This window comes from Stomoxys calcitrans, chromosome 5 (genome assembly GCF_963082655.1).
Source record: "Stomoxys calcitrans chromosome 5, idStoCalc2.1, whole genome shotgun sequence".
NCBI lineage: Eukaryota > Metazoa > Arthropoda > Insecta > Diptera > Muscidae > Stomoxys > Stomoxys calcitrans.
In genome coordinates, this window is record NC_081556.1 from 87326485 (window position 1) to 87344292 (window position 17808).

General features: G+C 40.9%; 1 protein-coding gene across 10 annotated transcripts in view; it reads left to right on the top strand.

Annotated features, from left to right (window-relative positions):
- The window catches only part of LOC106085440 (protein qui-1), a 470324-nt gene that overhangs the window by 259525 nt on the left and 192991 nt on the right, over window positions 1-17808 (top strand). For all 10 annotated transcript variants that reach the window (XM_059370582.1, XM_059370587.1, XM_059370589.1 and 7 more), the window contains one exon: window positions 15775-16760. In XM_059370582.1, coding sequence (XP_059226565.1) covers window positions 16646-16760 — 115 coding nt within the window. In that variant the 5' untranslated portion in view covers window positions 15775-16645. The remainder of the gene's footprint in view (window positions 1-15774; window positions 16761-17808) is intronic.

Sequence of the window (17808 nt, forward strand, 5' to 3'; positions counted from 1 at the left end):
CCTTCTAGCTGATATGGAAGTGTCACATTTAGGAGCGTACTGAGAAGGCTCACAGATGTTGGGCACTATGTAGACGGGACGTTGGCTCGAAATGGGGCCTGAATTCGAGGATAGTCCACTGGCTCTAAAGTGCAACATAAGGACCATACAACAGGTTCAGAGAACATGTTGTCTTGGCATAGGCGGAGCGATAAGGACCACGCCCACCAGGGCACTGGAGACTATTCTAGATATCCGACCCATTGACATACAGATTAAGTGTGAGGCAGCCACTGCGGCTATGAGACTTAAAGCGATGGGATAATGGCTTGAGGAAGGGAGCAGCTCATTCCATCGTGGTATAATCGAGGCGACGATAGGAAACCTGGAAGGAAGGGAAGAGGTTTCCGATCGGATACCTGAGATGAACCTTGAAGTCGAGTGCGAGGCACTTCTGCCTTCGGCACAGTCTTGGATTGACGGAACCCTAGTATTGCCATCTGGAAGATCATGTTACAAGGATGGATCAAAACTAGAGCACAGAGTCGGTCTAGGGGTATACTTTTAGAACCCAGGGGTTGAGATCGGTTTAAAACTGCGCGCCGGAGATCCGGGCGATCACGGAATGCGTGAAGTGGTGTGGTGCTAACGCGAGGACGTCGAATGTGAACATCTTTACCGACAGTAAAATTGCCATAAGGACAATAACAACCAGGACGGTAAGGTCACGAACAGTCTTGCTGTGTAAGACGGAGATTAACGTCTTCTCTGAGGATGGCAAAATCCGCATCGTTTGCGTGCCGGGCCATAACGGAGTAAGAGGAATTGAAAGGGCAGACGATTTGGCGGTGAAGGCCAGAGGACCGCCGTCAATAAACTTGGTTAACCCGAAGCCTTTCGGGTAGACGCAGTCCGAGTTAAGGCAAATTACAAATTTTGCCCATGAACATTCCACAAAGGAACAGGGGCAAACTTCTCACATATCAATGAGTGCAGTCCGATTCAAGTTAAAGCTCAACGACAAGGGGCCTCCTTTTTATAGCCGAGTCCGAACGGCGTGCCGTAGTGCGACACCTCTTTGGAGAGAAATTTTACATGGTATAGTACCTCACAAATGTTGCCAGCATAAGGTGGGGTAACCACCGCTGAAAATTTTTCTGATGGTTTCGCCAGGATTCGAACCCAGGCGTTTAGCGTCATAGGCGGACATGCTTACCTCTGCGCTACGGTGGCCTCCGTCTGAGTTAAGGGCGTAATCGAAGAATGCGCATGCAACATTGTGGAACAGCGAAACGGTCGGCAGGACAGCGAAAATCCTATGGGGGGATCCAGATCGTGAGAAGACGAGGCTATTACTGAAAGGAAGCAAGAAGGAGGTCTGTATAGCTATTGGTATCATAACGCGACAGATAGGAGTACGAGCTCACTTATGTAAAATCGGTGTGGCAAGTTATAGCATGTGTAGGGCATGGGGGGAAGATGATGAGACGTTGGAGCTTTTTTGTCATTGCCCGGCTTTCGCGTCTAACAGATACCGGCAATTAGGTGAAGACACAATACCAGACATGAACCAACTAAGGGGAGTGGTATGGAAAACAATTAAGGCTTTTGTAAGTAGCACCTATATATATAAACGAAATGACTAGATCTCCCAATTTGATGACTTCATGAGCCCTTACAAGCCGCAATTTTTCTTCGATTTGGCTGAAATATTGCAGATAGTACTCTGATATGTCTTCCAAATACTGTGCCAAGTACGGTTCAAATCGGTTTATAATCTGATATAAAGGGTGATTTTTTTGAGGTTAGGATTTTCATGCATTAGTATTTGACAGATCACGTGGGATTTCAGACATGGTGTCAAAGAGAAAGATGCTCAGTATGCTTTGACATTTCATCATAAATAGACTTACTAACGAGCAACGCTTGCAAATCATTGAATTTTATTACCAAAATCAGTGTTCGGTTCGAAATGTGTTCATTCACCGTTCAAATTTTGTTCAGCGATGAGGCTCATTTCTGGTTGAATGGCTACGTAAATAAGCAAAATTGCCGCATTTGGAGTGAAAAGCAACCAGAAGCCGTTCAAGAACTGCCCATGCATCCCGAAAAATGCACTGTTTGGTGTGGTTTGTACGCTGGTGGAATCATTGGACCGTATTTTTTCAAAGATGCTGTTGGACGCAACGTTACGGTGAATGAACACATTTCGAACCGAACACTGATTTTGGGTAATAAAATTCAATGATTTGCAAGCGTTGCTCGTTAGTAAGTCTATTCATGATGAAATGTCAAAGCATACTGAGCATCTTTCTCTTTGGCACCATGTCTGAAATCCCACGTGATCTGTCAAATACTAATGCATGAAAATCCTAACCTCAAAAAAATCACCCTTTAGCACCCATATAAACCGATCTCCCGATTTAACTTCCTGATCCCTTACAAGCCGCAATTGTTTGTCCGATTTTGCTGAAATTTGGCATGTAGTGTTCCGTTATGACTTCCAACAACTGCGCCAAGTACAGTCCAATTCGCTCCATAACCTGATATAACTCCCATATAAACCGATCCTCCCGGTTTGACTTCTTGAACCTCTGGGAGCCGCAATTTTAGTCTGATTTGGCTGAAATTTTGCACATAGAATTCTGTTAACACTTCCAACAACCGTGCCAAGTACGGTCCAAATCGGTTCTATAGCCTGATATAGCTCCCACATAGACCGGTCTCTCGATTATCCTTGTTCGGTTTTTAGAAGCTTCAATTTTTGCTGGTTTGAAAGAAGTTTGGTATGTAGGATAAAATTATGGCCTTCAACTAAATTTAGTTTGTTTACGTTTTTAGCAGAATCCATGGTGGTTGCCTCCCAAGATTCGGCCCGGCCGAACTTAGCACACTTTTACTTGTTTTTTTTTTACCATACACAATAATGCAAATTTGCATGGTATCTTACCCACAAATCTATTGCGATTATCTAAACAACAAAATAAGGCGTAAATAACAATTTTGGTCAAAACATTGGCTTAAGCTAATAATTTTCGTTGCATATCCAAATCAAATTAAACTAAACCCCAATATGTTCGAATATATTAAATTTATATCAAAATTTCAATGGAAAAGTTTTTTTTTGGAGAATTATGTTAAGCAAATGACGAGATTCACATAGTCGACATTGGCTAACATAAGTCAATGCAAACGATTGATTTCACTTTTAGGATTTGTCAAATGTCCTATTCACAAAAGGCTTAAAAGAGCTTAAGAGAATTGCATTTTGTGTATTATGAATTTAGCAGGAATAGAATATTTGTGTGTCTTCAAAAAAAATTAACAAAGGAAATTTAATCGGATTATTTTTGCTCACTTCAACTGAAAATTACACATTGATTTTTACACCTTTGTTAAGGCCGTAGCATGTCCAAGCTCTAAATGCGGCGCCATGACAATGGGCCCCAGACCAATACGACTCAAATTGAAAAGAAACCAATAAGAAGGAGGCAAAAGTTGGGCGGTGCCGACTGTATAATACCCTACACCTACCCTATAAATACAAAGTGGGAGCTATATCCAATTCTGAAACATTTTTGATGGACCTCGGCGAACAAAAATAGGTTCAAACTGTAATAACTACGGTTGACAAATGACGACATTATTGCAAATTACCCAAAATCTGACGAACATTTATATGGGAGCTATAACTAATACTCAATCGATTTCCATGAAACTAACCAGTAATGTCGAGAGTCATAGGAAAATTCTTCCTGCCAAATTTCGAGAATCGGTGTACAAATGACCATATTATTGCAGTATTACTGCAAATCGGACGAACGTATTGGGTTGCCCAAAAAGTAATTGCGGATTTTTCATATAGTCGGCGTTGACAAATTTTTTCACAGCTTGTGACTCTGTAATTGCATTCTCTCTTCTGTCAGTTACCAGCTGTTACTTTTAGCTTGCTTTAGAAAAAAAAGTGTAAAAAAAGTATATTTGATAAAGGTTCATTCTAAGTTTTATTAAAAATGCATTTACTTTCTTTTAAATAATCCGCAATTACCTTTTGGGCAACCCAATATATATGGGAGCTATATCCAAATCTGAACCAATTTTTTACAATTTCAATAGGCTTTGTCTCTAGGCTGAAAAACACGCCCATACCAAATTTCGAGAAAATCGGTTTACAAATGACCGTATTATTGCTGTATTACTGCAAATCGGACGAACATATATATATAGGGGACCTATATCCAAATCTGAACCGATTTTTTCCAATTTCAATAGTCTTCGTCTCTAGGCTGAAAAACACGTCCATACCAAATTTCGAGAAAATCGGTGTACAAATGACCATATTATTGCAGTATTACTGCAAATCGGACGAACATATATATGGAAGCTATATCCAAATCTGTACCGATTTTTATGAAATTTACCTGTAAAGTCGGGAGTCACAAGAAGATCGTTCCTGCCAAATTTCGAGAAAATAGTTGTACAAATCACCGTATTATTGCAGTATTACTGCAAATCGGACGAACATATATATGGGAGCTATATCCAAATCTGAACCGATTTTTTCCAATTTCAATAGGCTTTGTCTCTAGGCTGAAAAACACACCCATACCAAATTTCGAAAGAATCGGGTAACAAATAACCATTTTATTGCATTATTACTGCAAATCCGACGAACATATTTATGGCAGCTATATCCAAATCTGAACCACTTTATTCCAATTTCTATAGGCTTCGTCTCTAGGCCGAGAAATATGCCCATACCAAATTTGAAGACGATCGGATGAAAATTGCAACCTGTAGTTTGTACTCAAATTAACATGGACAGACGGACAGACAGACAGACAGACAGACGGACATAGCTAAATCGATTCAGAAAGTGATTCTAAGTCGATCGGTATACTTATCAATGGGTCTATCTCTCTTCCTTTTTGGGTGTTACAAACTAAATGACTAAGTTATAATACCCTGTACCACAGTAGTGGTGTGGGGTATAAATATACCCCAAATTGAATTGCTTCTTGCCTTATGAACAATGGCCAAAAACAGGTGCACCTCGTCCGTCCTTCCGTCTGTCGAAATCACGATAGCGGTCGAATGCGGTCTGATTGTTGTAGATCGTTGGGGATTTTGCAAATGGACAAATCGGTTCAGATTTGGATATATCCCCATATAAACCGGTCTCCCGATTTGACTTCTTTAGCCCCTGGACACCGTAATTTTTGTCCGATTTAGCTTAAATTAGCCACATAGTATTCTGCTATGACTGTGTTAAGTATGACCCAACAACTGTGTTAAGTATGACCCAAATCGGTCTATAACCTGATATAGCTCCCATATAAACCGATCTCCCGATTTGACTTCTTGAGTCCTTACAAGCTGCAATTTGGCTGAAATTTTGCACATAATGTTTTTTGTTACGACTTTCAATAACTGTGCCAAGTTAGGTCTAAATCGGTCTACAACCTGATATAGCTCCCATATAAACTGATCTCCCGGTTTGACATATTTAGCCCCTGGAAGTATACCGATCGACTCAGAATTACTTTCTGATTCGATTTAGCTATGTCCGTCTGTCTCTCCGTCTGTCTGTCTGCCTGTCCATCTGTCTGTCTGTCTGTCTGTCCGTCTGTCTGTCTGTCTGTCCGTCTGTCTGTCTGTCTGTCTGTCTGTCTGTCTGTCTGTCTGTCCGTCTGTCTGTCCGTCTGTCCGTCTGTCTGTCCGTCTGTCTGTCTGTCCGTCTGTCTGTCCGTCAGTCTGTCTGTCTGTCTGTCTGTCCGTCTGTCTGTCTGTCCGTCTGTCTGTCTGTCTGTCTGTCTGTCTGTCTGTCCGTCTGTCTGTCTGTCTGTCTGTCCGTCTGTCTGTCTGTCCGTCTGTCTGTCCGTCTGTCTGTCTGTCTATCTGTCTGTCCTTCTGTCTGTCCTTCTGTCTGTCCGTCTGTCTGTCCGCCTGTCATTCCGTCTGTCTGTCCATCTGTCTATGTTAATTTGTGTACAAACTACAGGTCGCAATTGTCATCCGATCGTCTTAAAATTTGGCATGAGATTGTTTTTCAGCCTATAGACGTAGCCTATTGAAATCGGAAAAAATCGGTTCAGATTTGGATATAGCTCCCATATATATGTTCGTCCGATTTGCAATAATACTGCAATAAAATGGTCATTTGATAACCGATTTTCTCTAAATTTGGCAGGAAGGATTTTCCTATGACTCCTGACATTACTGGTGTATTTCATAGAAATCGGTTCAGACTTGGATATATCTCTTATATATATGTTCGTCCGATTTGCAGTAATAATGCAATATAATGGTCATTTGTTAACAGATTCTTTTGAAATTTGGCACGAAGGGTTTTCTCTTGACTCTCGACTGATGAATTTTATGGAAATCGGTTCAGATTTAGATATTGCTGTCATATATGTATATCGCCCGATTTTCACATCTAGAGTCATGCAATCGCATTTTTTGACCAATCTTGCCAAAATTTTGCACAGCGGTTTCATCGACTACTACTACAACAATATCTGAGAAGTTTGCTCGAAATTGGTTCAGATTTAGATATAGCTTCCATATATATGTTCGTCAGATTTTGGGTAATTTGCATTAATGTTGTCATTTGTCAACCGTCCGCCGAGATCCATCAACATTGGTATAGAATTGGTTATAGCTCCCACATTCTACTTATAGGATAGGTGTAGGGTATTATGCAGTCGGCACCGCCCGAATTTTGCCCTTTTTTTTACTGGTTTTATGCATTTCGAAGTGATGACGATGAGTGGTGATGAGAAAATTGCAAATTCCCCCAATTATACTTCTTGAGCCTCTAGAGAGCGCAATTCTTAGCCAATTTGGCGGAAAGTTTAAACTTTATCGTTTTTTTCTATGACCGACAATATACGTACCAGTAGAACCTGATATAGCTCCCATATAAACCGGTGTCCCGAATGCACTTCTTGAGCCCGCAGAGCGCGCAATTATTGTCTGATTCGGCTGAAATTTTGAATAGTGATTTTTTATGAGCTCTACTCAGTTCCGAATCAGTCCATAGCCTGTTGTAGCTCCTATTACTGCTTGAGCTCTTATAGGTCGCAATTCTTTGTTTGCCTATAAAGAGAAACCTGTCAGAGAATTCTTTTGCCCATATAAAAACAACAGGGCAAAGTCATTGATGTGATACATGGTAGAGGGTATATAAGATGCGGCCCGGCTGAACCTAATGCGCTTTTACTTGTTTTTGCTAATAAGAGGCCCCTTTAAACCTCTTATATTTGATTGTCCTAAATCAACAACATGAAATGTGGTCCTTATTTGATCACATTAAATCAAAATACGTACACGACATAAAAGATAAATGTTTTGTTCTAATATTTGTTTTATGGCCCTTGCATTCCTGTTGTCACATGTGGTCAAATTTATTGATTGGCTGGCCATTTTATGAGTTTTCTTCTTGGTCAGCCAATCAATTGCGAGAAACATTAAAATTGTCCACTCAAATTGTTCCACATGATTTGTTTTACATTCAATTATGCGAACCCGACCACAGATGAAGATTCAATCGTTGGAAACAAAAAGGAAGACCCAGAAAAAAAAACAACAACGAGCGACGGAAGAGTTTAGTGGTTCGAGAAATTCCATTTCGAAAAGGTTAAAATGTTAAAGTGGGATATCAGATGGTAGCTGTGGTTTATGCTTCAACGATCCGAATAGTTAAAATAAATAAATCAACGAAATTCAATTTGTACACACACACACACACACTGAGGAAAATGTTTATGCAATGTCTAAGTAACACACATACAAAGCAGGAGGGAGCTTGGATACATAAAACATGCCTTATGTGAGCATGTTTAATATGTATGGCGAAAGTCACATAGATGTTATATAGACTCGAACATATGATACTACTAGCCGACCGGGGCCGCTTTGCCGCTCCTTTTTTTAACTCTCTCATATCTTTTTAGGGTGGGTACACTTTGCCCTGAATGCGGATATCGAATTCGTGCCATTGCAGCCTATGACGCTGAACGCGTTCAAATCCTGGCGAGAACATCGGACAAAGCGGTGATTATCCCCTCTTAATATTGGCGACATTTGCGAGGCACAATGCCATGTATGGTCATTTAATAAATTTTCACCAAAGAGAGGTGGCGTGACCACCTATAGTTCGATCGGATTTTGTATGCCAGATTCAAAATCTACTCCCGAATACCTTTTATTTGAGCCCCATATTGAAATGAACGTCCAATATGTCTGTTTGGGAGTATTTTGGGAGTTGGGGCGGCCCGTTGGGTACTTAGACTCAAATTTTAATACCATATTTGTATTCTACTCTCCAATGCCTTTCATTTGATACCCATATTGTCCCGATCGGTTCACTTTTGATTTTGGGTTGTGTTTTTGGGGTAAGGGGGAGGGTCCGTCTTCCTCTGCTGTTTTCAGTCTATACGGAATAAACATATCGAGTCCCATATACCCGTGATTGGCTAATGTGCTCATTTTGGGCATTTTTGTGGGGGTGGGGTGACCCGCTATACTTCGACATGAATTTGTATGTCAGATAGGTTATCTACTCCCGCATACTTTTCATTTGATACCCATGTTATCCTAATCGGTCCACTTTTGATTTTGGATGGTGTTTTTGGGATAACAGTGGAGGGTCCGCCCCCTTCCGTTATCAATAACGCCTATTCCTACATCCTGACCATATTCGTAATATACTACCGAATACCTTTCATTTGAGTCCCAAATTGTCATGATCGTCAAATAAACTTATTTTAAGGAGTTTTGGGGCTGGGGTGACCCCCAGGTACATGGACCCAGCTTTATGAAATTCGTACTCTACTCTTAAATACCTTTCATTTGAATCCCATATTGTCCCGATCGGTCCACTTTTTGAGTAGTACTTTTGGGGTAAGGGAGAGGGTCCGGCCCCCTCCCGATATAAAAAAATTATAGCCTATGTGCCCTTCCAGACCAACCTACACAATCTGTGAAAATTTTAAGGTAATCGGTTCAGCCCTTTCTGAGTCTATGCGGACTCAAAACGTATTGTATATATAAGAATTGTATATATAAGAGACTAGCGGGACAGGACCCGCTCCGTTGCGCCTTCTTTCACTCTATACGGTCACGTCAGGAAATAAGTCCTGTTTGGTAGTGCTGGTACGGCCTTTCAGATATTTTGCGCCAATGTGGATATTATATTGGTGCTCTTCTCCCAAATACCTTTCATTGAAGCCGTATATTGCTATGGTCGGTAAATATGTCTGGTATGGGGGTATTTTTGAGAGTGAGGCGGATCCCCATGTATCAGATTCGTGCTCTGGTCTCAAATACCTTTCATTTGAGTCCCATATTGTCATTATTGGATTATATTCAATTTGGCTGGTGGCTTTGGAGGTGGCGCGGCTCCCTAGATATCCCACCTATCTCCGAGATCTGGCGTGTTTGGAAAAGGGGTAAGGGGAGGGTCCATCCATTAAAGTTTGGATGTTAGATCTACTTCATTCTCTTGGATTTGGTGGTGGATTGGAGTATCAAAACTCTTTGCCCCAAAAGTGGATATCAGATTCACACTCCACTCCCGAAAATCGCATTGGAGGCACATATTGCTATATATATGTATATGTATATATGTGAGGGTAAGGGGGAGTTTATGAGCTGAGGCGTCCCTGAAGCACTTGGCCCTGAAACAGATACAGATTTGAGCCTCCTTTTGCCATAATCCACAAATATGTCCAGTTTGAGGGGTATGCAGGGTGGGGCGACCACACTCGTACTTACAAACAAACAAACTACACATGAACATTTCACTAAGAAAAAGGGGCAAACTTCTCACATATCAATGAGTGCTGTCGTATTCAAGTTTTAAGCTCCTTTTATAGCCCAGTCCGAACAGCGTTGCATTTTAAAAACCCGCAGGTCCTTCTGTGTCCATCCCAATTTGAGGGTATAAAGTGTACTCTACTACCAAAGACCTTTTATTTCAGTCGTATTCTATCCTGATCGGCCTTTATACATTATATCATATTATTCACATATTCTTAATTCCTTTTTCTTGGGTAGGATAGGGGGAGGGGGATTGCCCTCTGGCACGTCCTTTCATTGAGTATAATAAATTCTCGGTCATCCTACCCCCACCCCGACGCCAAGAACCAAACGACGATTTATTTGAGTCTTTTATTGTTGCGATCTACTATCCTGCGGAACGGTAGGGCGTGACCCAGATACTTGAATCCTTATACCAACATTAAATTCGAAATGTACTGTCATAGACCTTTCATTTAATTGACATATAGTCCCGATCGAACTACACGTCCTATTGAAGGGTATTTAGTGGGTGAGGCGGTCCCAGACTATGTCCTAATTGTCCATTGCCAGAATCGTATTCAAGTCCCAAAGACCTTTCATTCGGTACCCATTTTGTGACGTTGGACATTTATGCCCGTTTTGGAGGTTTTTTGGATTGGGGAGGCCCCCTAGACACCTTGGACCAAATTCTTATAAAATATGTGTACTCAGCTTCCAAATATCTTTCGTTTGATACCCATATTGTCCCAATCGGTAAACATGTCCTGTTGAGGGGTTTTGGGGGGCGGGGAGGCGCCTCAGACACCGAATAAATTTCTATATTCTATATATTGGACTCTACCTTTAAATAGCTTTTATTTTATACACATACTTGGCCAATCGGTAAATTTGTCCTGCAAGCGGGTTTTGGATGGTGGGGAGGGCCTTCAGACACCTAAAAATATTTTTTTCCTCAGATTTGTATTCTACTTTTAAATACCTTTTATTTGATACTTATATTACTCAAAGAGGTTAAAGTTTCCTGTTGGGTGGTGTTGTTGGGGGTGGTCAGCATCCCCCCCCCTCCCCCCTCCGAACCTTAGGGTAACATTTTACTGCCAAGTTCGTACTCTACTCTCAAATACCTTTCATTTGATACCCATATTGCCCAAAGCGGGGAAAGTGAGCTCTTTGGGCTTTTTTGGGGTGGGGGACCCCCCCGAAACTTAGGACTGAAATTCGTACTCTACTCTTAAATACCTTTCATTTGATACCCATATTGTCCCAATTAGTGCACATGTCCGTTCGGGCGGGTTTTGGGATGGGTTATTATTTGACCCCTATATTTTTTACCAATTTCGTATTTTTGGGGTACCATAAGGTGGTATACAAAGTTTCGCTTAAATCGATGACCATAAAAGCCGCATTTATTATCTGATTTTGTTGAAATTTAGGACAGTGAGTTGTGTTAGGTTCTTTGACATCTTTCGTCAATTTGGTCTAGATCGGTTCAGGTTTGGATATAGCTGCCATATAGACCGATCCTCAGATTTAGGGTCTTAGACCAATAAATGCCACATTAGTTATCCGATTTTGCTGAAATTTGGGACAGTGAGTTGTTTTAGGCCCTTCGATATCCTTCGACAATTTGGCCCAGATCGGTCCAGATTTTGATGTAGCTTCCATATAGACCGATCCTGCGATTTATGGCCTTAGGCCCATAAGAAGCGCATTTATTGTCCGATGTCGCCGTAATTTGGGACAGTGAGTTAAGTTAAACCCCTTCACATACTTTCGCATTATGGGACAGATCGGTTCAGATTTGGATATAGCTGCCATATTGTTCGATGCAGGTGCAATTTGGGACAGTGAGTTGTGTTAGGCCCTTCGACATCCTTCGTCAATTTCACTCAGATCGGTCCAGATTTGGATATTGGATATAGCTGTATATGCTTCAGATCGGTTTATTTTTAGATATAGGTACTAAAAAGACCAATATTTTGTTATACGCAATTGAACAATGACTCGTACTTATTAGAGTTTGGTCCAAATCGGAACATATTTCGATATAACTGCTATGGGACATAAGGTATGCAATTTTCACCGGATTTTGATGAAAGGTGGTTTACCCGAGGTGGTGGGTTCGACCGGGTCGAACTTAACGCCTTTTTACTTGTTATATAAGAGATATTTCGATTTAATTATTCATCAATACTGTCTGAAAGTTCTTTGCAACCTTGTCTGTTAGTTTTCCAATCCTCACAAAATTTTATATAACACTCCATAATGATATTTTCTCTGGAATTTTGGTTAATTTTCAATTTGCATAAATTTTAAATTTTTGTTGAGTGCAGACATGCAAACATGCTGGCTATCAGAACACAGGATACGCAAAGCGACTGGAAATAACGAACCACACAGTTTTAATCCTTTGACCCAACGAAGAGCACTTCAACGCCAGGATGTCCGGAGAAGCGGAAGTAAAAATAAAATACATTAAAAATGCATTAGCCTGCAAAAGTTGAGAGAAATGGATGGTGGGGTAAAGGTAACAAAATCGCATTGCTTTAAACTCCTCTTGTTCAAAACTGACAGCCATAAACATAGACTTCACTTCACTTCACGTCGTCCCCTCTGTCTCTAACGGTGGGGAATTTTTGTCCTTGCAATCCCTGCCAGTATCCTTCAGTCATAACACATTCATAAAAATTTACTTTTTTTATTATTGTTATTAAATAAAAATTTATGGACGTACATTAAAATTTATACAACAGCAGATAAAAATGCTAATGTTTGTGTTTCACTCTGACAGCATGGCTATCGAGGATGATGGAGGTGAAGCAGGCTTGCGGTGAATGCAAATTTAAAAGGTTTGGAAATTCGATTTATTTCGTTGTATATTTAGGTAGAAATTGTTTTATCCAGAATGGGATGTGTATGCATACGTTACCGCAATGGTTATGAAATTTGTTATCATTTGGTTTCATCGAAGGAAACAAAATAAAATTGAATCAATAACAATTTTTGTAACGTCATCATTTACAAAAAAATAAGCTATTTTATCAACGGCTTGACTTTCGGTAACAAAGCACTTAACAATAGGTGTTATGTAAGAACAAGTAAAAAGGCGTTAAGTTCGGCTGGGCCGAACTTTGGATACCCACCACCTATGTAAACCTTCTTTCGTTAAAATCCTGTAAAAAATGCATACCCCATAGCAGCTATATCGAAATAGGTTCCGATTTCGACTAAATACTAATAAGTACAAGTCATTGTTCAATCGTGTAAAACAAAGTTTTGATTCTTTTTTAGTAGCTATATCTAAAAATAAACCGATCTGAATTATATACGACACGGATGTCGAGAAGCTGAACATACGTCAGTGTCAAATTTCTGTGAAATCGGATTATAAATGCGCCTTTTATGTGGCCAAGACCTTAAATCAGCGGATCGGTCTATATGGCAGCTATATCCAAATCTGGACCGATTTGAATCAAGCAACAGATAAATGTCAAAGAGCCTAACACAACTCATTGTCCCAAATTTCGGCGAAATCGGACAATAAATGCGCCTTTTATGGGCTCAAAACTTTAAATCGAGAGATCGGTCTATATGGCAGCTATATCCAAATCTCGGCCGATCTGTGCCATATTGCACAAGTATGTCGAGGGGCTTAGTTTAACTCACTGTCCCAAATTTCGGCGACATGGGACAATAAATGCGCCTTTTATGGCCCCAAAACCTTAAATCGAGAGATCGGTCTATATCGCAGCTATATCCAAATCTCGGCCGATCTGTGCCATATTGCAAAAGTATGTCGAGGGGCTTAGTTTAACTCACTGTCCCAAATTTCGGCGACATCGGACAATGAATGCGCCTTTTATGGGCTCAAAACCTTAAATCGAGAGATCGGTCTATATGGCAGCTATATCCAAATCTCGGCCGATCTATGCCATATTGCAAAAATATGTTGAGGGGCTTAGTTTAACTCACTGTCTCAAATTTCGGCGACATCGGACAATAAATGCGCCTTTTATGGCCCCAAAACCTTAAATCGAGAGATCGGTCTATATGGCAGCTATATCCAAATCTCGGCCGATCTGTGCCATATTGCAAAAGTATGTCGAGGGACTTAATTTAACTCACTGTCCCCAATTTCGGCGAATTCGGGCAATAAATGCGCCTTTTATGGGCCCAAAACCTTTAATCGAGAGATCGGTCTATATGGCAGCTATATCCAAATCTGGACCGATCTATGCCATATTGCAGAAGTATGTCAAGGGGCTTAACAAAACTTACTGTCCCAAATTTCGGAGACACCGGACAATAAATGCGCCTTTTATGGGCCCAAAACCTTAAATCGAGAGACACCGGACAATACATGCGCATTTTATGGGCCCATAACCTTAAATCGAGAGATCGGTCTATATGCCAGCTATATCCAAATCTGTACCGATCTGGGCCAAATTGATAAAGGATGTCAAAGGGACTAGCACAACTCACTGTCCCAAATTGCGGCGACATCGGACAATTAATGCGCTTTTTATGGGCTCGAAACCTAAAATCGAGAGATCGGACTATATGGCAGCTATATCCAAATCGGGACCGATCTGTGCCATATTGCAGAAGTATGTCAAGGGGCTTAACAAAACCCACTGTCCCAAATTTGGGAGACACCGGACAATAAATGCGCCTTTTATGGGCCCAAAACCTTAAATCGAGAGATCGGTCTATATGGCAGCTATATCCAAATCTCGGCCGATCTGTGCCATATTGCAAAAGTATGTCGAGGGGCTTAGTTTAAATCACTCTCTCAAATTTCGGCGACAGGCAGCTACATATATCCAAATCTGGACTGATCTGATCCAAATTAATAAAGGATGTCGAAGGGACTAACATAACTCACTGTCCCAAAATTCAGCAAAATCGGATAATAAATATGGCTTTTATGTATCCAAAACCTTTAATCGGGAGATCGGTCTATATGGTAGCCATATTCAAAACTGAACAGATCTGGGCCAAATTGATAGAGGATGTCGAAGGGACTAACACAACTCACTGTCCCAAATTTCGACGACATTTGATAATAAATGTGGCTTTTATAGGCCTAAGACCCTAAATCGGTGGATCGGTCTATACGGCAGCTATATCCAAATCTGAACCGATCTAGGCCAAATTGATGAAGGATGTCGAAGGGGCTAACACAACTCACTGTCTCAACTTTCAGAAAAATCGGATAAAAAATGTGGCTTTTATGTGCCTAAGACCCTAAACCGGCGGTTCGGTCTATATGGCAGCTATATCCAAATCTGAACCGATCTAGGCAACTTTGACGAAGGATGTCGAAGGGCTTAACACAACTCACTGTCTCAAATTTCAGCAAAGTCGGATAATAAATGTGGCTTTTATGGGCCCAAAACCTTTAATCGAGAGGTCGGTCTATATGGGGGCTATATCAAGATATAGTCCGATATAGCCCATCTTCGAACTTAACCTGCTTGTGAACAAAAAAATAATCTGTTCAAAATTTCAGCTCAATATCTCTATTTTTAAAGACTATAGCGTGATTTCAACAGAAAGACGGACGGACATGTCTAGATCGTCTTAGATTTTTACGCTGATCAAGAATATATAGGGTCGGAAATGGATATTTCGATGTGTTGCAAACGGAATGACAAAATGAAGATATCCCCATCCTTCGGTGGTGGGTATAAAAACATTTTTTTTAATAAATGGTCACTACATTACAATTTTGATAAGGTCATTTGAAAAATGGCTGGGTAACATCTCGTTGTGTAAGATAGATCCCTCTTAATGCCACATTAGATGCATTAACATCAACATTTAAACAAAATATAGATCTCTGGCCGCAAACAAAAAAAGAGGTTGTGACCCAACTCATCCCTATTCATGTCATTCACAATGAAACTTTTTCCGACTTAACGGGCATACTCGTAAAACAAAAGGAGCAACAAATATTAACATTTTATTACATTTCTTTCATTACAGAATTATCACATGCCGCCTCACCACTAGCATTCAGGCTCACTATGAAACAACGCAAACTACATACAGGCTTGTCCACATAACATGCTGAGGTCTCAACGTAAAACAAAAACCAAGAAAAAGGCACCCATAAAGATGTACAAAATAAATGAAAAGTGGCAGCATTGACATACACACACACAGCAACAACAACAACAACAACTGCCTGTCGTCCGCCTCCCCTCGCTGAGCAAGAATAATAAAACCTAAGGAAACGCCACCAAATAAAGGACCCATAAACGAAGTTTTACAGGCCGACATGAAAGGCCTACATAATGAAATAAACACTTTTCGCAAAGGTTGACAGAAAGGGTGATCCTTTGTTCGTTTGCCTGCTCAATGGTCACAGTCATCCACCTTCATTCAGCCGAACTGGTGGACAACCTTTCCTCATTCGTAGAAGAAACCAAACAAAAAAGCAAAAAAACAGAAAACAAACCTTGTGCAAGGAAGAGGAAAATTTGTTGTGATCTGAAAATCAATTTCATTTAAATTCGTACAACAGGCCAACCATAAAAGAAACTCCAAGTCAGGCACACCGTAGGAATAAGAAATTGCGGCTACAAACGAAAAGGAGCAGAACCAAAAAAGCAAAAAAAAAAAAGGGATAATAAAATATTTACAGGATACAAAGCCCACACATTAAATACAATAACAACAGTACCAACATTGGTGACAACCACCGCCGAGTCCCTCTCAAGCCCCCCAACACCCACAAACTATACGCATCACTCTATATATATGTATATGAAATCGTAAGCTTAGGGCTGAGCAGCAACAACAGAAACAACACAATCATCCTTCAGCAAGGACCCAAAACGTTAGCGTCATCATCATGGCAGTGCCCATAGATGAGGGCGTCTTAAGTGCCCTCAGGGGTGTCACCAGTCGCAATACACGTCTGCCTAAACCCCTGCTGATAAAAGTTTATGTTTCCAGCTTAAAACAAGGTAAGTGTAATGTTTACAGAGGACAGTGGGAATAAATGTTGTCGACAGGATTATAATATTACCAATCGGGGCTACGGAGCTAGAGGGTTTTAAGCTGGAGTTGGACTATTTAGCCAAAGTCGGACTGTTTAGCTGGAGTCGGAGTATTTACCACATATCAATGAGTGCTGTCCGATTCAAGTTTAAGCTCTATGATACGGGGCCTCTTTTTAATAGCCGAGTCCGAACGGAGTACCGCAGTGTGATATCTCTTTGGGGAGGGCTTGTCTCTATAGACATGAGCTTTAACATAGCTCCACAAAAAATAGTCTAAAGGCGTTAAATCACCCGATCTAGGCGGCCAAATGACCGGTCCCGAAAGTGAAATAAAATGTTCACCGAACTAGCCTCTCAATAAGTCCATTGTTACGCGTGCTGTGTGCCATGGGGCACCGTCTTGTTGAAATCACATGTCATGCAAGTCAAGCTCTTGCAATTTTCACAAAAAAAAAGTTGGATCTCATTTCACGGTAGCGCTCATCAATCACAGTTACGTTACGATTCGCATCATCTTTGAAGAAGTACGGTCCAATGATGTCACGAGCCTATAAGCCGCACCTAACTATGATTTTTTCTGGATGCATTGGTAGCTCGTGGAATGCGTCTAGTTGATATCCAAATGCAAAATGCAAATTTTGCCCATGAACATTCCACTAAGGAATGGGGGCAAACTTCTCACATATCAATGAGTGCAGTCCGATTCAAGTTTAAGCTCAATGAGAGAAGTTTTACATGGCATAGTACCTCACAAATTTTGACAGCATTAGGAGGGGAAACTACCGCTGAAAATTTTTTCTGATGGTCTCGCCAGGATTCCAACCCAGGCATTCAGCGTCATAGACGGACATGCTAACCTCTGCGCTACGGTGGCCTCCAATCCTTCACCACAGGATGGGAGTATACTAACATCGTCATTTTGTTAGTAACACATCGAAATATTGGTCTAAGAGCCCATAACGTTCGATTTTTAATCGGTCTTGCCCTGTCCGTCCGTCTGCCCAACGCAGTC